The following is a 20506-nucleotide window of genomic DNA, read 5'->3' as shown; positions in this document are numbered from 1 at the left end:
TCCACTCCACTGTTCAGATACGTATATGCTAAATTCATAGCAGGAGAGCTGTTGAGGGTCACCAAGCTCTAAAGACTTACTAAAAAATTTCTAAAAAATGTTCTGACTCCACCAGTCGACTGTCAGACACATCCTGTATAGAGAACACTGAGCACAACTTTATCCCCAGGATTCGTCGACCAATAACAATCACAACATGAGCAAGGTATGTAGTAATCCAGGAGACCACAAGAAACTCCAAGGTAACAAACTAACAGCTTCTCTTGTAGTGGTTAATATCAAAGTTATATACATAACCAGGAGAATAATGATTAAAAATAATATGGTTACTGGATTTGAATGAACAAATCAACAAACCTTACATTTTGTTTGCCAGTACTTGAACAATCAGTTTTCCTTTTAAGTAAGACTGTGTAGCCTTTGCTGGACAGCAACCAAAAGGCAATAATATTGGATAAGTTGACTCCAAATAATTAAACCAGTGCATGTAGCACGCACATGAACTGCAGTATTGTGGCTTATTCTTTTATAGGGAACAGCTTTCACATTTAGCCAGATTAGTGCTTTTAAACAAATCTCTATGACCACAATGTTACCTGTCCAAGAGCTGGCAGGCACCAAATATTACAGAAAATATTTTCAGAGGCAGGTGAACTCAGATTTAGTATGATACAGGAAAATAAGATTCAAACAGGCTATACTGCATCAAATATGTGGCAGAAGACTCCTCATACGGAGACATAACAGCTATTCAACTGGATGCCTGTTATGTCAGGCATCCAAGTCATAGTGTGGTGGCATCACATCAACTTAAATGCATATTTGCAGATAAAAACATCTGATCACAAACATAAACAGCAGACTTCTCAGACTGTATCAGATAATAAATAATTACTCACATCCAACTGATTTTGCCATGTCAAAAACGCAGGTACCAAACTTAAAGATAATAATAAAATGACCAAATCCCCCCCACACACACACACAACACATATTGCACAACAACACTAAAAAAAAAACATAGCACATTGCACAAAACCCTTAATGGAGTAAAATTTAAACTCACCCTAGACAATTCATCGCTTCAGCTGTCAATCATAGCTAAAAAAAAAAGAACTAAACGTGAGCACAAGTTGCACCTATAGCGCTAGTGAGCCGAATACCAGACACACCTGCGCCTCTGAGGAGGAATATGGAGGACCTTGGTGCATGCAGGATGCTGTCTTTAACAAATGTCAAGGGAAAATGGTAACTGCTCACACAGAGCAGGGAAGAGCCTCTACTCTGACAGTAATGAGAAGAAAATCCATCACAGCCAAACAAACAGAGAGAGGGAGTGGTAGGAGAGTTGTGAGATGGTTGGAGGAGAGAAGAACCACAGAGAGATGGTTTTAATTTTAGTAGTGGTGCTCGTGCAAATAGGAGTGTCCATTATTATACAAATACCAATGAGGAGCCCTCAGTCGATGGCGTTTGAATTATTCATGACCAATTCCAGGCAGGAAAATCTTGTCGCCTCACAACGAAATTGCCTCAGCACTGACCTCATACTGTTGGAAACCTTTCTTACAGTTTATTATTACCATTAAAAAGGGTTGAAGGCTGTGTAGTAGTAGTGGAGGAAGCCAGTGTAGTAAGAGAATAAACAGTTTTATTGGCTCTGCTTGTGGAGGGAGTGCAATCTGTGGACAAACTGTCTTGGGGATTTAGGGAGAAGCAGGACTGCTGATCATTTTGGCACATACAGTAGCCAGTATTTAATTCAGGCTATCTGAAAGGTTTTCGGTAGTACGTTGCCTGGTGTTTTTCTATTTCATCTGAAGCATCCTGCTTTCAAAAACCTGTTGGGTGTACCTCCAGGTTTTTTTTATTGAGGGGAGTGTGGAGAGAGAGCAGCATGGCCACCTGTACTAAAAGATGTTTTCATGAAGCGAGCACTCAACTAAATCTGTCTGTGGCTCATCATCACACACAACTCCATGCTGTGAATGCACGCGTCGTTGCCAATCCTCATTTACTGCTAAAACTTGGGCCCCTGCACGTCAGTAAAGCCTGTCAGTTTCACTAACACCACTGATGACACTTTTAAGTGACTTGGGAGCTTGCTGTGGATTTACCCTGGGTGACACATGGGGACCAACTAAAACTAAGGCGCAGCTTTATAACAGCTGGCAGTGAGTGAGACCCCCCGCAAGCCATCCTGCAACAGAATGAGCAACAGGAAAAGCTTTTCTTCGTTGTCATTATGAAATAAATCCCTGTGGGTTTTTGTACTTTTCACTGGAACTCGAAAATTATGAGTGTTTGATAAAAAGCCAAGAGAGCAGTGTTGATAATCAATAAACACTGGAGTCTTTGCAAAATCCTTAATTGCAAAGCTAATTGTCTTGATTGGTACAGTATGTCCTTAGATCCCAGGTTTTGTCAAACAAGGTGATGCATTTTCTGTTTTTGGGGCTTATTTGGGCTCTTATGGACAGTCTGACAGCTCCAAATGACAAGAAACATGAGGAGTGACCGACAGAAATAACATATGGTAACAGAGCATAGGCCTGACATACTGTTCACATCCAGCTTATGCTGGATGTATTCAGATAAAACATTCATCAGTGAATAGTGACTTTATCAGCATGAATGCATTTGTGCTGCCAGGTGATCTTTCCCTTATGTTCAAAGTAACAGGAGCACAAAAGTCTGGCGCTTACCTGATGCTGGAAATGAGCTGCTGATGGTCATCAGTAGTAAGTATTTCTGGCAGCACAGACGCCAACCACTCAACTCTCCTTTCTGCTGCATACTGCTTTAGCACAGCGAAGAGTTTCTCTTTTACTTCGGGCTCATCACCTAAAATCTGCTCAACCTGATGGAGAATAAACAAGAGAACAAGATGTTTCACAGACTGTTGCCATAACAACACTTCACCTGCAGAAGAAAATGGCCTTACCCAGGCCTATTTTACTTCAGCTTGAGTCAGATTTTGTGTCTTGTTTTTCTTTTTCCTCTCTATTCAAAACCAAGCTCTTAAGTTAAAGAGTTTAGTCTTGAATGTTCAGTTAAACCTGTGCATTGTATAAAATGTCCCTTGTAAATTTGTTGGAAAGATTTAGCACCACTACTATACACCACTTAGCAACAACAATACTACTACCTGGCAATTATAATACTTTATAAAAATATTAAAAACAAGAAAAACCTATTGTTTAAAATGCATTATTTTCATACGTACTACTTTAGTGTTTTAAGCAATACGTAGATAATGTGCTCAATACCTGTGTCGTACTTGGCGGTACCACCTCTGCCCACAGTGAATCACATTTTGTTGCCTACAAAGTGCCCAGAGTGGCCCCTTGACATTATTAAGACCGGTAGTGTTAATGTTGTGGATGACTAATATACATCCTGAGGTATTAGCAAAAAACTAAGCAAATATAAAATGAACCCTGTCCTTAAGAAAACATCCTATGTCCTTCATTAAGACTTTCTGATGGGGTTTGATTGACACACGCATCTTATTGGCAACCTGACAGCTCATAACAAAAACAAAACTGTGCTAGTAATTTTGAATCCGCTGTTTAATTGGACGAGCCGCGTAAAGTGACCAAGACACAGCGACAGTGTACTTAAACATACCTTCCTGTTGAACTCCATAGCTTTGTGCTTGCGATCCAGTCTCACCCCCTCGCCTCCCACCTGACTGTCCTCTATACTAATGCTGCTTTTCTGCCTTGGGCCGAGGCACAGGACCCCCAGGCGGAGTGTCCTCCCCTGGGAGGCCTTGATAAGTGCTGCGGCTGTCTCATGCTGCCTGACAGGGATACCGTTGACCTCCATAACATAATCCCCAGCCCTGAGGCCTGCGCGGCCGGCCGGAGAGCAGGGTGAGCAGTCCTCCACCAGCAAGGGACAGTCTCCAACTATAGTGAACCCAAAACGGCCATCTGGACCTGGTATTATGTCCATCTGTAACATTAAAAACATTAAAGATCTGCGTCAAAGTGTGAGGAACTATTTGCGCCTACAGGGAACTATATCCTGGTATGCAATGTCACAGGCATTAACCTACATATGCGCTATCCACAACTGTGGTATCAAAATTTGTTAGACCTGCTGTATGCGGGACACTACTCCGATGCTAGGAGGAATGTTCTTCTGAGTCTGGGCAATGGCGATGACAGCTTGCGGACACAGTGTCGACACATTGTGGCCTTCGATCTCCAGGACCTGATCGCCCGCCCTCAAACCAGCAAGGTGGGCGCTGCTGCCTTCCTCCACAGACAGGATGTAGCTTGGTCCATTCCCACCCAGATGGAAGCCAAAATCCTCAGGCCATCCCTGGTTGGATGACGGCATGCTGAGGACTTAAGAGAGAGGGGGACAGATGATGTGGGGAAATGAGAATGTGAGATTTGAAGATGGTAGGAAAGGAGCCCCATGCAGTTTGGAGCTTCAGCGGAGACAAAAATCTGAGATGGAATTAAGAGGCATGCTAAATGTAAGATAAACACACATGCAATTAAACAGAAAACCTTACCCAGTGCAGCCAAAACATTTAAATCTCCTGCCATTGCAAAAACACCACTACGTCAAATAATCCTTTTTGTGCCCTCTCTCTTCTCCCTCCTGCTATCTCCTGTCTCAAGTTATACTATCGTGTGTGGCTTTGTAACCCTCTACCCTGAACCATGACACACTCAGCAGTCCCTGACCTGGTTCACACTCCATAGCAACCAATCACATTAAGGCGTCACAGTGATTGTGACCTTAATTAGCTTCACAAAAGTTCTTCAAATTTTTTTTTAACCCAACGAAGTTGAATAGTAATTATGGAATTAAGAAAGAGAGCACACATCTTAATATACTGATGGGTTTTAAGCATGTATGACATATAGAACTACTTGAAGGACAAATGTTGGATTGACATAGTTAAATGGGAATAAATTAACTCACATATGACCGTTTTCAAAAACATCTCTAATAGGACAAAAATGAACCAGAAGGATTTTGCAAAAAAAAAATCTACTATAAACCCTCTAGTGCAGCTTGAGCCTAATGATTTGCTGGACATGCCACAGCACCGCAGGATTTACAGTGGACGAAGCTGATAAAAGACTTACAGAAATCTTTAGGAGGACACCGAGAGCCCCGTTTGCTCTGACGAAAAGAGTATCTGCCTTTTTTGTTTTGCAAAAACTTCTTCATCTTGAACTTCAAATAACAGGTGACCTGCTAGTCACAAATATCATGTACAAAAAAAAAAATAAAAAATAAGATTCCTCCCCCCTGACCACCCCTCAGCCCAAAGTCAAACAGAAAAGATCACAAACTTAAAATATAACCCCATTCCTCCACCCAGAAACCACAGCAGCCTCCTCGTGAGCAAAGGGTGAGTATGCATGAAAAGCGAGCGCAGTCTCTCAGTGAGTGTGTCAAAGAGTTAGTCCTGTGTCTCATCCCTGATTCATCTTAGGGCCAGCCTGCTTGCACAGTGTTAATCAGAAAACTGGGACGCATGCACCCGCGCACCTCAGCTCCGTAATAATTCTCTCTCCAAAAAGGGTTTTGTGAGGCCTCATTTTTCTATAAATACACCAGTGTGTCTTTCCTCCTCCTCCTCTCTTGGCTAGGTGGCTCTCCGAGGGACTGCTCCTGGCCCAGAATCACTCTGCATCAATGCAAGACAGCCTGAGGAGTACTAACTGGAGCGTCTCCTTGCCTGGAATTCTGTGTGTCCATGTGTGTGAGCACATTGAAATGTTCAGTCCACTGGGAAGGAGCAGGGGCAAATTAAGACCTTAGTCTGTGGGATTAGTAGGATTATGAGCTGAATCTTCAGCTCTCCTCCACCCCCTATCATTATTAGTCCAGGAACACATGCTCCTGTCCCTTAATGGACATTCAAACCAATATGGTAGAGCCACAGAGATGTGTTCAAGCTACAGAGTATGTATTTTAAAGTGATATGTCAATGTAAGGGATAAATTACTGTATTATTGTGGACATATTTTATTCCATAGCATGGGTTATATGTCTGAAAGTTCAGTATCTTGAAATATGAAAATAATCTGTAGATTGATCAGCGAGGAAAATATAAAGGTAAAAATCATTTGTTAGACACAACTAAAATTGCAGGTATGCAACTACTTGTAAGTAAAGTGTCATAGCCATGTCACATGATCCCTGTGACAATAAGACTATGTTTTAATGCAGAAGCTTATGTACTGAAATAATCAGTAAATGAGTTAAGCAACAGGTAAGCAACAGCATGAAATCCAATACCGATTCCATTTGTATTTTAATTTTATTGCATGTAGATGTACTTTAGAATTTGAAGTAATACTTCTTTTGCTAGTGGAGCAGTTTTAAGCATGTACTTAGGTATTAAGTTTGTGTACTTCTACTACCCTGCATATGTGCTGTCGCTTGCTTTGGCTAATCTAACCTCTCTTCAGGAGTGTGTAGGTGTGTATAGTGTGAATTTTTTCGGAGAAGACATTTTGACTTGTCATGGCTGGAGAAACACAGGTGTTACAGTAAGCAGGCTTAATAACAGGACCCTAAAAATTTAGCATTTAAATAGAAATCAGCCATTGTTATTTTTATTATCTACACCTAGAGTCTGGACTGTTAAGCTTGATTGACACTAACACTCTCCCTGACTATCTGAGAGTTTGTTGGTGCTACCTTATGTGACCACAACTGTGTGGGTGTGCGGAGTCATGAGATACTATATTCTCTAGTAAAGTCTAAAGGAGGTCCTTTTAAAAATGCATTTTACTGCATTATGTTTTTAAAACGAGAACATTAATAAAACAGATCATGTTTCCTCAATTGCTTCTGACAGACTACTACAAAATATACAACATGCTATTCAGTTACAATAACAGAAGTAAATGTAATTAGTTGCTTTCATCTTTGAGAAGGTTGAGAAATTAAAAAAAAGGTCACATTATTTAAAACTGACATGGCACCTGAGATACACTTATTGTATTCTGTGATATTAAATCAGTTGTAGTAATCTGTCAATAAACTACCGCAAAGTTAACATGACAGTAACATATTTAATCTAAAATTATTAAAACATAAATGGCTCCATTTCCAAAGATACTATAAAAACTAAAGTGATGACCCACCAGTACAACCTCAGATTCCTTACCTTTTTAAACAGTACCCATAGGTGTGCACACCAGCTCCTGAGTAATGCTCCCCTCTCCAGCACTGTGAGCTGTAATATGAGTGCTTGGCCATGTCGGCAACAAGATCCAACAGGTGTCTTGTGATGCAACGTTGCATTGTGTGGAGTCCTGGAGGGCAGCAACAAAAAGAAAATACTAAGCAATTCTGAGTTAGTTATGGATATAGACAGTGGGGTCAACAATCTTAATTCTACCTGTCTGACTCTGTAGTCGGATTTCAATGTGACTTTAGTATAAGAAATGAGCTGCACCTCGTTGCCAGAGGTGGAACGCAACTAACAACATTTAGTTTTGTATTGTACTTGAGGTGCTACTTTATACTTCAACTCCACTACTTTTCAAAGAAAAAAATATTATGTTCTAGGACACTTTATTGCTCTATTTAAAATGATTGTGGCCAAAACATCAGAGCCACCTCTTTTTATAATGCACTCCAGTACGACTCCACTACCCACTTCAACTTCAATAATACAGAGAGAGTAGAATTATCAACTTTCTAACAGTTTCAACTTAAAAATTGAGAAATTATAACCTTGTAAAAGTAGAATCGATGGCAGAGCTATTGGATTGCATTATATTGTACAGGTGTACCTAATAGAATAGTTTACAGTCACTGGCCACTCTATCATACACTGTGTTCTGGTCCAGCTGAGAAAAAAATCAATTAAGTAATTAATGTATTGAAACAAAGTTAGTCAATCCAATTTTTTAAAAAATCCACTAATCAGGAAAATACTCATAAGATTAGTCAATACTAAACAAGAGCCAATCTCTAGTTGCAGTCCTATTCAAAATAGTTGAAATTAGCTACATGCATCTGGTTGCCACTTTTAAAATGCTAATTACAGTTTCATGCATCAATAATACTGTAATGTTATAATATATAATAGCATAATAAATGCATCAAGGGGACAAATACAATTTTTACTTTGACAGTTTGCACTTAGCACTGCTCTGATTAACCTTGGGCACTTCATTTAATAAATATTTCACACAGGACCTTTACTTGTATTGGTGTATTTTTACAGTGTGATAGTTCTTTAACTAAAGAAACGGCTTTAGACACTTTTTTCACCATTTTGAATGAATAAATATACCTCTTGAATCCAGATAAAAGCTTATATACATAGAATCTCCCCTTTATTCAGAAAACAGGACACATTTCTTATTAACAAACCAAAGACTGGGAATGTAATCTGGGACTGTTATACGTGAAAGCAGATTAGTGAATAAAATGTTTTTCATCATGAAAACTGCCATTAAATTATAAAACTGCTTAAAAGATGGTTTCTCTTTTTTATGTATGTTTTAAAAAATAAGGGAATGTGTGTAATTGTTTTAGAATGTTTAGAATGCCTTAGAGTGTGTTTATTTAAAATAAACAATATTTGGACACAGTACACATTTGCAACAACACACACACACACACACACACACACACACACACACACACACACACACACACACACACACACACACACACACACACACACACACACACACACACACACGGTCGTGTACGAGACCCAACCAGCAGCTGTTAGCTTGGATTTTAGCCACACCGATGCTAAGGAAGTAGCGCTGTTGACAGAGCATGGACCTAAAAGGAAGCTTGTGGCTATAACGCAAACTAAACCAGTTATGTTGACATAGGATAAAATACTAAACGGCAGCTATATGAAACCTCGAATAGAAGGTAATTTGGAAAATGAACTGACTTTAGGAAGTAAAGAAAGCAGGTTTGCTAAATACTGATAGCATGAATGCTAACTGGTAGGTTAGCGTACTATCGTAAACTTCATCGAGTCGTTTTAAAAGAACAAATCCAATCTTACTTAGTTTTAAAACTCGTTTCCAACTAAATATAAAAAATGACATATGAGTGACATATCTTTAGTCCCCTGTTAAGTTCGTTAACGTTACCTGCTCGTGAAGACTTTGCAGCGTAATCACCTGTTGTTTTGTCTCCCTGAAACTGCCAGGTGAGACATGGATTTCCTCACCTTGTTTGCCATCTACGTCGCGGTGGTGCTGGCATGTATGGTCCTAATCTATAAATACTCGGGCCAGCAGCAAACTCCCTTTAACACACTGTTTAACTGCCTACTAAAGGTAAGAAAACTGAAACAGCATTTCCGCAAAATGACACTGTGTGGCGCTGTGAGACTAATTTATCTACTGCCAGTGTAGCTAATGACAGGTTTTCCTCACAGGTGTTTGCACCGTTTACCCCCAAATGGCTCCAAAGGTTTTTACAGTGGGTCCTGCACCGGCTGTTTCATCAGAGGTCTGCAGTTAAATAAAGCTTGTATATAGTATGTTTTACTTTTTGCATATGTATTCAATCGAATATTGACATTTTTTACTCTACCATACTTTTTTGTTGTTTGCTTCTAATTTCAGGAGCAATATATTCGTCTATCTGCATATCCTGCTAGAGATTGCTGTGTGTGCAGAGTTCACCTATGAGGTGTTTGGCTTCTGCCGGGAGATGGGCACAACTGTGACAAGCCTGTCTGTGCCTTACATCTTGCTGGCCATCAAGACCCTTTTCTTTTACCTCTGTATCAAAAGAGATCCAGGTTAATGTTATATTAGCTTCCGAATTAAACCATAGGCCTGTGCTTAAACAGTTTCGCTTTTACATACCGACTCACTCCAGCTTTTATTACATATACAAGATTTCTGTGAGACTAATTCATGGACTGTTATACCTAATGTTAAAATTGACACAGTCACTACTCTACCTTGTGCTGTGTAAGGTATTTGTATTAACTTCAATGTCAAATAAGATTAAAATAATGGCATCCAATTGAAAGTAAAATTATAAAATTTTATTTTTGGTTTAACAAAAACAGAGAAAATCACCTAAAGTTAGTTCTGGACAGAATAAAGTTCCCAGGTTATGTGGTGTGTGATATTAACCTGCTATATTTTTCGACTTTCCCTCCTCATCTGGCAGGCACAGTGACTAAGAAGAAAATTGCTGGCCAGCTGCAAATCTATCCATATGATAATAGGCTGTTTCACCCAGAAGTCTCCTGTCCGACCTGCCAGCTCATCAAACCAGCTCGCTCCAAACACTGCAGTAAGTACTTTTTTATTCTGGAAATACTTGTTATAAATGTTATTCTGTTCCCTTTGGGTTTGACAGTTAACACAATAGAACAGGAAAACAAAATTCACACTCAGTGCTAACGGTACACAAAATAATGTCTGTACTTCAGGGGTGTGCAACAGATGTGTCCTGCGTTTTGACCACCACTGCATCTGGATGAACAACTGCATTGGTGCTCAGAACACACGTTACTTCTTGCTTTATCTGTTCACCATGTGTGCCATGGCAGGGGACATTGCCCTGCTAACAGGAGACATGCTGCTTCATGCTGTGCTGCAGTCAGGCCTTCTTAGGGCCAGTTACATTGATGAATATGGCCAACAGCAGCAAGCAGGGCCTCTGTTTGTTGTACAGGTGAGACTCTAGATTGCTGACATTATACATTGTTTGCAATTTCATATCTCACATTGAACTGCAATAACTTTTCTCTCTGCCCCTTCCAGCATCTGTTCCTGACCTTCCCTCGTATTGTTTTTATGTTGGGCTTTGTGGTCTTTGTCTTCTTCCTCCTGGCGGGTTATGCCCTGTTCCATTCCTACCTGGCTCTCATCAACATGACCTCCAACGAGTGGTACAAAGTTCGAGGTCACGTTTGTCAGCACTGTCACACAACAGCTCCAGCAAACCATCTCTATAGCCCAGCACCAGACCACTCCAAAAGATCCCACTACAGCCGAGGGCTACTTAGAAATCTGGGAGAGATTTTCTTCCCTCCACAGTCTAAGAAAAAACACAACTGAAAAAAGATGCTGCCCTCTGTTGTTATGCTGCATTTACTGTACATCCCTTTCTCTGTCCCTGAAAACTAAGGCTGACTGGAGAAATAAAGTTTACACTACAGTTTTTTTTTTTCTGGGCTCTGGTTTCTGGCTCTTACATAGTGTCATGGTTTGGACAGAGGTGTCCTTGTCAGAGGTGATAACAGTTAAAAGGATTTATTTTGTTAAAATTAAATAGCATACTTTTATCGCTGAAATTTAACTACTTCATTGATCCAGGTGGGGAAATTAAGGACACACGAATGAAGATCCAACTGCCATGAAAGGCACTAGAGAAATTCGGAGTTCGTTGTGTGGCCACAGAAGGATACGTTGGTGTAAACAGGAGGAGCCAGGAATCAAACTACCAACTTTGCGACCAGTGGACCCATCCTACCTCCTTATCCACAGCTCCACATTTAATCCCTTTATTATCTTATAGCAACCATTAAAGGTAGACTTCACCAATTTTCAACTTGATCTCTATGGTTTTAGTTTGGGGAGTATGTGTATATTACTTTTAAAGTCCTTTATCCCTTTTCTTTAATCTGGAAGAGACTACAGTCTCTGTTGTACGAACAATCAAATATCATCTGAACTGTAAAAAACCCTTTAGATTTTGTCATCTGGAGGCATTTTTGAGCTAGAAGTCGGTTTAAAGTTTTATGCCATTCATATAGCATATATGTAAACACCAGAATTTAAAATCTGGAGATGTGTGTGAGACATACAATTTCCAGTAGGTTGTGACTTCTGTTAACCTTTAGGCCCCATAGGAGTTTTTTTTCAATGGACAATGTTGAATTTTGTAGGTGCTGAGCTGTTTATGAAAACATAGGAGGCGCATAATATCCCATAACATGCTCGTGCTTTGCCCAGCTGTTGTTTCCAACCTAAAATAATCAGTGAAATATCCAAAATAAAGACTGTGACGACTCGGAACAGAGTCAGCCTGTGTATTAAGGCTCTGCCCCTTTAAGCCGGTGCGGAAGTAACATTAAGGAAAGAATTGATGTAACACTCAGTGGAAGGTCAACGTTTGTCTCTGGTACATTTCAACACTGCATTTAAAGCAACTCTCGTCATTTGTCACGGAGGTAAAGCTTGGTTGGAGTCTGTAGCTACAGTACTGCCGAGCTTTGTGACAGCCGTACGGTCTGTGACTTGTCCCGGTTGGGGAAACGTGCAGTGACGGGACATAACGTTACCGAGCCGGTGATTAACGAGACGAAGCACAGTGAAGCAGCCAGCGCCTACAGACTCAACCGAACCGAGTCCGTCCTCATGTCCGGGAAGAAGAAATGCACGCGGTTGAGCGGCGCGCTGGTAAAACAACTCCTGGACTCCGTGGACAGTGTCCTGTTTGACTGTGACGGGGTCATCTGGCGGGGGGACCAGGCCGTCCCCGGCGCGACTCAGGTCATAAACCTGCTCAAGGAAAAGGGGAAGAAGGTCTTCTTTGTCACCAACAACAGCAGCAAGACGAGGAAGATGTACGCAGAGAAAATGTCCACATTGGGCTTCAACGTGAGAGAAGACGAGGTGTTTGGGACCGCGTACTGCTGCGCCATGTACCTGAAGACTGTCTGCAAACTGGAGGGGAAAGTGTACTTGATCGGCAGCAACGCGATGAGGCAGGAGCTGGAGGCGGTGGGGATCCAGCAGACCGGGGTGGGACCTGACCACATCTGTGGGAAACAGGCCGACTGGGCCAACGTGCCTCTGGACCCCGAGGTGAAGGCGGTGGTGGTCGGTTTTGACGAATACTTCAGTTATATGAAGATGAACAGAGCCTTTCAGTACCTGACTCAGCAGGACTGTCTGTTTGTGGGGACCAACAGGGACACCAAGCTGCCTCTGGAGGGAGGCAAGGCCGTCCCAGGTAACACGCATCACTTTTACACACTGGATCTCCACTTTCACTCAACCACTTGTGTTCAGTGCAGGTCAAGGCCTCATTTTGACTTTGTCAGACCAAAAATACCAAGGGAAGTTATTTATCTTAAAACCATTGTTGTCAGTACACAGAGTTTCCTCAAACTGTAAGGTGGAGTCTTTGCTATAGAGCTCAGGATTATTGCAGTATTCACAATTATGCCCTCACAGTTGCATTCAAATCTTCCAAAATTTACGATTCATATACAAAACAAAACAAACAAAAAAGTCAGATGCAGAACCTATGAAACTGATATTTGTCTACTTTTTGTAAGGTCTTTATCCAAAAAAGAAGTTACCACAAATATTAAAATCTTCTCAGAAGGGTTGCTTAACACATAATACTTAAGGAAGGGATGGCAGAATTATATAGACTATATATATAATATATAGACTATATATATACCAAATAAATTAGAATTTAATAGAATTTAACTCCTGTATCCAGCTGAACTCAATTTGTTGCCTTTGGTTGGCTGTGGGAAATGAATAACTCAAGTGAAAGTACACCAAAACAGTGTACTGTGAGTGTACTGCACATTTTGTGATGTATTTAAAAAAGCTAGAAAATAATGTCTAATTTTCTGCCGGACTTTGTCAAATCTGAATTCATCAGGGGTTTGATCTTCCAGACTTTAAATATTCATTGAGGCCTGTGTGTTTTCATGCTTTGCTCACACTTAGGACTAAACGTCATCATATTACAGCCTTTGTTACACTGGTTCTGAGCATCCTTAAGGAATTTATTACTGCTGTTCCCTTTTAAGAAACTTCAAGTGCCACAGGAACTTAAAATGAAATCATTGTGATCTGTAGGGTAACAAGCACCCGACCTAATCCTCACTCCTCCTCTACAGGTACAGGCTGCCTTCTGCTGGCTGTCGAAACAGCAGCCCAGCGTCAGGCTCAGACAGTGGGCAAACCCAACGACTTCATGTTCGACTGTGTGGCCTCCAAGTTCAACGTGGACCGGGATCGCTGCCTGATGGTCGGGGACCGGCTCGACACCGACATCTTGCTGGGCTCCAATTGCGGCCTGAAGACCCTCCTCACCCTCACAGGAGTAAGCACTTTGGCAGACGCTGAGGCGCATCAGAAGAGTGGCTGCACAGAGCGACAGGGGATGGTGCCAGATTATTATGTAGAGAGCATTGCAGACCTCCTTCCAGCTCTGCAGGGATGAGACTGCTCTAAAGTCTGTTAGGACTGAAGAGAAGCTACCGAATGTGCATATAGCTGCTGAAAACCAGAAGGAATCTGCCCAGGGTCCATGGTCTCCTAAAAGGGAATATTTTTCATTTAGATTTAAATCATCTCTACAACAACAAATATTGTGTGAGACAGGAGGGAGAGAATCTAGATAATCTAGATTTTATCTGCATTCCTGTCACTAAACAAAAATTTAAACTAACTTTATTATTATTATTAATAGAATATGAGCAACAATTTCTAGTATTGTTTCAATGTAACTTTGTTAAAACATGTGTGGAGAAGTGTGCATGTTCCTTTATTGAGAGAGAGAAGAGTTTATTTTTAAATGCCCTTAAGGTGTCTGTGATGCAATCTCCTGTTAAGCAACTAAGTCAAATTTAAAAATGGAAACTAGCACAAATGTGTCAACAGGTACAAGCTCCATATATTACAAGTAAAGAATTGGACTTTAAGAGACTGAACTATTCCATCCAGCTTGAGTTGTTTGTGACCCTTTGTTCATTTTACCTAAACAGATTGGGTGTCGTCATATGATGTGCAGTGGTGTCTAGTTTTGTCACTTCATCGGAAGATATAAACACGTTTTAAAAGAACCCAATTTTAATGTCGGTTTCTCTGCCACTTCTCCCAAACTCACTGAAAACAATGTTCCAATCTGTAATAAAACAGTCTTAACCACACTGGCCTCTGCTCTTGGTGGCTTTATTTCAAAGTGAACTCAGCAAACTTCTCTCTAAATCCATTGCTTAAAGTCACCTTGGGCTGTCATCGGCTGGATGTTGCAGCAGTCAGAATCGCTTATCACCTGTTACCTGATGAGAGAGGCTTTCCAAGCTGCGCCTGCTTCTGCCTCTTTGTCTATTGTCTGACCTGGAGAGAGCTGCCAATTCCTTTGTGTATGTGTACATATTATGATGGGAACAGGGAAATGAAAAGAAACAAACCCAATGTAAATAAAAGAGAGATGCATGTATTTGCAAGTCAGTCTTTAGTTTTGATCTAAAGACAACACACCCAATGTTGAAATATGTTCATTTTCAATATGATGCTAGCAACGCATCTATAAAAAGCTGGAACACAGACAAGAAAAGATTGGAAAACTAGTTTAACACAAAACAAAAAAAACCTGGTAGAACATCAAAAACTATTGGTTAACTGACAGCAGGTCAGGTTTATTTAAAAAATATCCTAGAGAAGCAGTGTTTCTGAAGTAAAAACAGATGAAGTTCAACAAAATATGTGTTCAACGCCTCAAGTATGTTTCTCAATGCACAATTGCAAGAATGAGGATTTCTTCATCCTACTGTAAGTTGGCAATATATAACAGATTGTCAGAAAACAGAGGAATATCAATGTCAAAAAACCTGCAGGCCCTGTGGTGACACTGAATCAAAAAACAGACATTGTGTAGTGGAAATCACTGCATGGATTAAACACCACCACTGAAAACCACTGTCAATGAACAAAGTTTATCACTGCATCAACCAGTTATAAGAAACGTGGAAACTGTGGTCTGACGAGTTATATTTGAAATCCTTTTTGGAAATCATCCTTCATGGTAAAGAGGAGAGGGACCGTCTGACTTGTTATTAGTATACAGTTCAAAAGCCGGCATCTATGGGGCTTTGGGGGTTGTGTTAAGAGGGGATGCAACATAGTAATAAACATACTATTGTCCCAACTTTTTTGAGATATCTTCGATTCCAAAATGAGCAAATGTAAAATAAATAAATAAATCTAATTTCTTTGTTCCAACATTTGATATGCTGTCTTTTACAATCAAATCAAAAATACATTTTAAACAATTTGCAAATAATTGCATTCTCTCCATTTACAGTTTACACAGTATCCCAATGTTTGAGGAAATAAAGACGCATATTAAGTCATATTAGGCAGGAAAGACATAAATAATGAGGAAATTACAGGAAGATGAGACTTGAAAATTGACAAGATTCTGAGTTTTTGTGTGAGGAGGACTGTTATGGGAGGGAAACGGTGAGACCAAAAAAGGGGAGGAGGTGGAGGGAGAGGGAGGTCGGTAGGGACAAAGAGAAGCTGGTCAGGTGTACTAAGGCTCAGTCATGACCACAACTCCATGCCGATAGGTACGAGAAGGGAGCAGACCGAGTGAGGAGCCGACAAGGGTCACAGGATGGTGAGGTGTTGGAAACGTTCGGAAACCCATTCAGAAGATGCACAATGCACGGTAAGGACAGGCCTTTAGGTACCATGGTAACTACAGGCTGAGTAGAGAATAGCCTGAGATGACAAACAGTTCAACATCAGGGTGCTGTTTTCCTTGAGCTTTTGCTAGAGTGCAAGTCTAATAGAATCCAGATGAATTCAGTGCAAATCGTAGCAATTTAAAATCATGTCTTGTCTTCGTTTCTTTGGCATTGTATAGTTGGATACCAAAGATTGGTTAAACCAGTTGTCAGTCTTTGTGATGGTTTGTGTTTGGCAACACCTTTTCAGGATAGGGGCCCAGCAGCATCGCCGTGGTCTCACTTTCCTCACAAAGCATTCTGGGTCAGCCTCTCAGCCTGTCTGCTCCTGCTCATCATTGTACTCGGTTTGTTGGGGCACCTTAGGCTGTTGCAACCTTCATCTCAGGTATAACAGACTATTTACAAAAAAAAAAAAAAGGTTTTTTAAAGCCCTTTATTGTCCCACTGTACAGTGGTAATATTAAATCTTGTTTCTATAGTCTTTACAGACTGTGAGAATAACAGTCCCAAATCAGGCTGGAGTGCTGATCAACCAGTCAGCGGTTGTGGACCAACAGAATGACATGGTGACCTTTTCTGTGACCTCACCGGCAAATCAGACGTCCACTGTGGTCTTTGATACCAAACATGTACATACAAGCAATCTGCAATAATATTTACATATTAGCTCAAACAAAAGAAAGGTGGCTGATTGTAAAGACACATGAATGTCTGCTGTTGTATCACAGGGTTTGATATGTTACAAACCTGTCAACCAGGACAGCTGCTTCCTACAAGAGATGGAGGGGTCTGATTATGACAACGTGCACGCCCTCCTTCAGGAGTCAACACACAAGGTAACAGGCAACACATAACAACTAAAGGTGGATAATACCGTATATTGTCTCCATCACTGCGTTAAAGATATCTCATACAACACATCTTGGCACATTGGCGTTGCCCTTTCAGCTTTGCCAGGTGTTTCTAAAGTCACTGCCTGACTAATGTGTTAACTGGCATTTGTTACTGCGAGTCATAGTCCGAGTCCGCTGAGCCAGGGCTTGTTGGGTTTCATATGTTTTGCATGACTTCCCTGCCACTCCGTACAAAGAGAGGGGTGAAGCATAAAGGGCCTTGAAGAGCTGTACAGTCTACCTCTCCCACCTCCACGGCTGAATTCCTCAGCACATGTGATCCTTCCAGGCCCCCCTCAGCGTGCCCAGGATCTTCTTACAGGAGGCTACGGCAGCGAGCCTGAGCCCTGGAGTGGGCACAATGGCCACTCTGTGTGAGAGCTTTTACGCTTCCAAGACTCCCCTATTTGTGTTGATTCAAACACAGACTGATGCAATAATTAGCTAGGGGATGGCTGCATGTATCCATCTGGTGGCAAATACCTGGATCTCCAGCACTGACTAGTCTTACACACCCTCAGTTCTGAATTAAGCCCTCTTGCACCAAACATAATATAATATCAGATTCTTAATTGTGATTTGAAGATATGAGGAGGTGAATGGCCACCTAAAGACTAGAGATGTAATGTGGGCCTTGCTGGTAAACTGAGAGGGATTTCTTTTCCTTATCTTCTTGCAGCACAATAGCCCATTTTTTACGCATCAAAAGCTGAAGTTGACTCGGAGTGTTTTTGTGATGCAGTCCTGTGGTGTCGCATATCTCATACAGCTTCCTCTGTGTTCAAACTTAAATGCCGATTGTGGTCATTTAATCTACAATGCGCAGGATAGGCCCCCCATGAATGCATAGGAGATGTGGTTTGTCTCTGTATCGAGGCACAATGGTTGTCTTGATTTTTTTTTTCCCCCCCCTCAACACAGGAAAGGCAGTTGTTATGTGAACCACTCAAGCGTAACGGTATTTTAAGTGTTCCATCATCAGAGCCAATCAGAGGTGTAAGTGGTGCAATTACGCACAGCCTTTGTGTGGAATAAGAGCCTAAATGTGCAGCTGTGTTGACCTCATCAGCAATGATATCGCCTTAATAGCTGCTTGAGTTTCACTCTGGGTATTCTTCTCCATATCTCCCTGGGTTTGATTCCAGTTTATTCAGTTTACTTTGTCCCTTTGAGATGACTGAAATGATTTCTTACACTTAATAGATGACACTGAAGCTCCGGAGTTTAATGTCTTTTCTGAACATGATGAAGGTCTTTGCCTTTGGCAGATTTTCTGCTGAGATGTTGTGATACTGTCCTGTCTCAGCAGAATCTGTTCCAGCTGTCTGAGAATGAGACACAGAGGCAAACTGAGTTCCTGGGAGTCCTGGCAGCCAGTCAGGTGGACGTATCCACACTGGAGGAGCCGATGCAGACTCTGTGTCAGGACAGGTCCGTCCACTGGACCAAGAAGGCAGATGGTGAGAACAGCCAGACTTGTTCTGGTATTTAGACCAGTTCGCTTCGATATAAACATAAAATGTCATTATTCCTCCTCTGACATCAGCCCTCTACAAATACCGTAATTACTCTTATTGGCATTTTCACATTTAACACAAGGTGAGTTCAGTATTTATTCGTCAGTACCCACAGAATCTGTGCATGGGCAGTTCTTAAAATTAGTCAGCTGGCAACTTCATAACGAAGCAACATGTCAGAATGGAACCTGACACTAGCCCTGGTGCTACAGTGACCTTTACACTGTGGCAGTAAATGAGAGGCTGAAAAAACAGTTAACATAACGAACGGCCTAGTATCTGAGGTGAAAGACTTACATTTTACTAAATATTACAATCTTACCAACCTGCTTTTAAACCATGATTCATTTGACAGATGTACATACATTAAAATAGTTAAACGCTCAAAGTGCTGATGGTAAAATAAAGGCTTAAGAGCTGCTGGAACCTCTTTTGACAGCAATAACCTTAAACAGATGTTTTTTGGCATCTGTCACTCAGATGAGCATGATGTCAAAGAAAACTTTGAACCACTGTGTCTGACAGAGCTGACTTAGCTCAGATTCTTAAGATTCTTCATATTCTTGGGATGTCTGGTGTGAAAGGTGCTATTGAGCTCATTCCACAGCATCTTCATTGGGTTAATCCAGAATGCACATTTTCAAATTCTTTGGCAGGTTTACTTTATTGCAGCGAGTTATTATCCTGCTGCACTAACCCCCTTTTACAGAGCTTCACCTGGCAGACAGTCACCCTGATATAATCATTTAGGACCCCTGTCTTGGAAAACAAGCACCATGTATTGCATATGAAAGACGTTTGAACAGAAAACGTAACAAAGTTCAATTATTTCCTTTAAGGGGTCTCTGAGATCTATTTTTGTCAGGCATGACTTGCATCAGTGAACGCTTCTGACAGCAAATTCAAAATGTTGACATGTTTTTATAGCTGAAACACTCAGAATCTAGTTTCTCCAACCTATAATGTTATTGTGAGGTTTTCTTTAGTGACCAATAAAACAACAGTGTGCAATTTTGTTCATACTCATGACATGAAGATCTATCGAACATAGTCAAATATACTGAAATTAATCTAAATGTATGCGTTAAAGCCATGTACATTACTGACAGCTATGTTATGTTTTTTTTAAGTCACTGTTAACTTTCTCTTGTAGGCCCGGGCAAACAGAGGCTGGTCTACTTCTGCATCGACATCTGCTTTCCAAGCAACGTCTGTGTATCTGTCTGTTTCTATTACCTGCCAGAGTGACTGCTTTATTCTCCTCCTCTCCTCCTAGAAAAGGATCAGGGAACAAAGTTGTCTTTTTTGGCTCCCCTCTATAGAAAAAAAAGCAAACACAGAACCAACATTGACTGTTTCCTTTGTGCCATGCAGTTGCCAGTAAAACCGGTGAAGTTGCCAACCCACAGTCCCTTTCCATTCTTCTACGAGAGGAGAAATGGAGACAGGCTGTCATAGTTATGGCCAAAGCCCCATCGTCACTCCCTTCATGAGCAATACCCTCTGAATGTGGTACACTTCAGAGATTACGGAAGAAAGAGCCCCTTTTTGTATTTGCTTCTCATTGTATTTGAATTACCTGTAACCACTGCTGCAGTGTAATAATATGTAATCACTCTTGTTGCAATGTAAGTGTTTTGATCTGTCCAATA

The 20506-nt window shown here is 41.0% G+C and overlaps 4 protein-coding genes across 13 annotated transcripts in view; 3 read left to right on the top strand and 1 right to left on the bottom strand.

The window, feature by feature from the left end:
• Positions 1-9256, bottom strand: part of grid2ipb (glutamate receptor, ionotropic, delta 2 (Grid2) interacting protein, b) — a 48076-nt gene extending 38820 nt beyond the window's left edge. For 9 of the 10 annotated variants that reach the window (XM_067487500.1, XM_067487503.1, XM_067487506.1 and 6 more), the window contains exons 1-5: positions 9117-9256; positions 7154-7301; positions 4105-4358; positions 3631-3960; positions 2706-2860 (exon numbers count right to left, since the gene is read on the bottom strand). In XM_067487500.1, the coding sequence (XP_067343601.1) occupies positions 2706-2860; positions 3631-3960; positions 4105-4350 (731 nt within the window). In that variant the 5' untranslated portion in view covers positions 4351-4358; positions 7154-7301; positions 9117-9256. Of the gene's footprint in view, positions 1-1066; positions 1352-2705; positions 2861-3630; positions 3961-4104; positions 4359-7153; positions 7302-9116 lie in introns of those variants that run through there. The other variant, XM_067487508.1, reaches the window with a different exon arrangement.
• On the top strand, positions 9182-11151 carry zdhhc4 (zinc finger DHHC-type palmitoyltransferase 4). The gene is made up of 6 exons (XM_067487515.1): positions 9182-9305; positions 9407-9480; positions 9597-9775; positions 10156-10281; positions 10421-10665; positions 10755-11151. The coding sequence occupies exons 1-6, from the start codon at positions 9183-9185 to the stop codon at positions 11049-11051; spliced, it is 1044 nt and encodes a 347-aa protein (XP_067343616.1). The 5' UTR covers position 9182; the 3' UTR covers positions 11052-11151.
• Positions 11152-12056: 905 nt separating this feature from the next.
• On the top strand, positions 12057-14896 carry pgp (phosphoglycolate phosphatase). Its single transcript, XM_067487516.1, has 2 exons — positions 12057-12951; positions 13862-14896. Exons 1-2 carry the CDS (start codon positions 12354-12356, stop codon positions 14185-14187), a joined length of 924 nt encoding a protein of 307 aa, XP_067343617.1. The 5' UTR covers positions 12057-12353; the 3' UTR covers positions 14188-14896.
• Positions 14897-16164: 1268 nt separating this feature from the next.
• On the top strand, positions 16165-20506 carry bricd5 (BRICHOS domain containing 5). Its single transcript, XM_067487517.1, has 6 exons — positions 16165-16422; positions 16692-16829; positions 16924-17073; positions 17173-17280; positions 18647-18797; positions 20008-20506. The coding sequence occupies exons 1-6, from the start codon at positions 16369-16371 to the stop codon at positions 20100-20102; spliced, it is 696 nt and encodes a 231-aa protein (XP_067343618.1). The 5' UTR covers positions 16165-16368; the 3' UTR covers positions 20103-20506.

The sequence above is a fragment of the Channa argus genome, chromosome 20 (assembly GCF_033026475.1).
Source record: "Channa argus isolate prfri chromosome 20, Channa argus male v1.0, whole genome shotgun sequence".
In the NCBI taxonomy this organism is placed as follows: domain Eukaryota; kingdom Metazoa; phylum Chordata; class Actinopteri; order Anabantiformes; family Channidae; genus Channa; species Channa argus.
This window is presented reverse-complemented; position numbering and strand designations above follow the sequence as displayed.

Coding starts and splice junctions, on each gene's coding strand:
- zdhhc4 (XM_067487515.1), top strand. CDS start 9,183: ATGGATTTCCTCACCTTGTTTGCCATCTACGTCGCGGTGGTGCTGGCA. Junction 9,306..9,406: donor TGTTTAACTGCCTACTAAAG/GTAAGAAAACTG, acceptor TTTTCCTCACAG/GTGTTTGCACCGTTTACCCC. Junction 9,776..10,155: donor CTGTATCAAAAGAGATCCAG/GTTAATGTTATA, acceptor CTCATCTGGCAG/GCACAGTGACTAAGAAGAAA.
- pgp (XM_067487516.1), top strand. CDS start 12,354: ATGTCCGGGAAGAAGAAATGCACGCGGTTGAGCGGCGCGCTGGTAAAA. Junction 12,952..13,861: donor GGGAGGCAAGGCCGTCCCAG/GTAACACGCATC, acceptor CCTCCTCTACAG/GTACAGGCTGCCTTCTGCTG.
- bricd5 (XM_067487517.1), top strand. CDS start 16,369: ATGGTGAGGTGTTGGAAACGTTCGGAAACCCATTCAGAAGATGCACAA. Junction 16,423..16,691: donor CAGAAGATGCACAATGCACG/GTAAGGACAGGC, acceptor ACACCTTTTCAG/GATAGGGGCCCAGCAGCATC. Junction 18,798..20,007: donor CTGGACCAAGAAGGCAGATG/GTGAGAACAGCC, acceptor TTTCTCTTGTAG/GCCCGGGCAAACAGAGGCTG.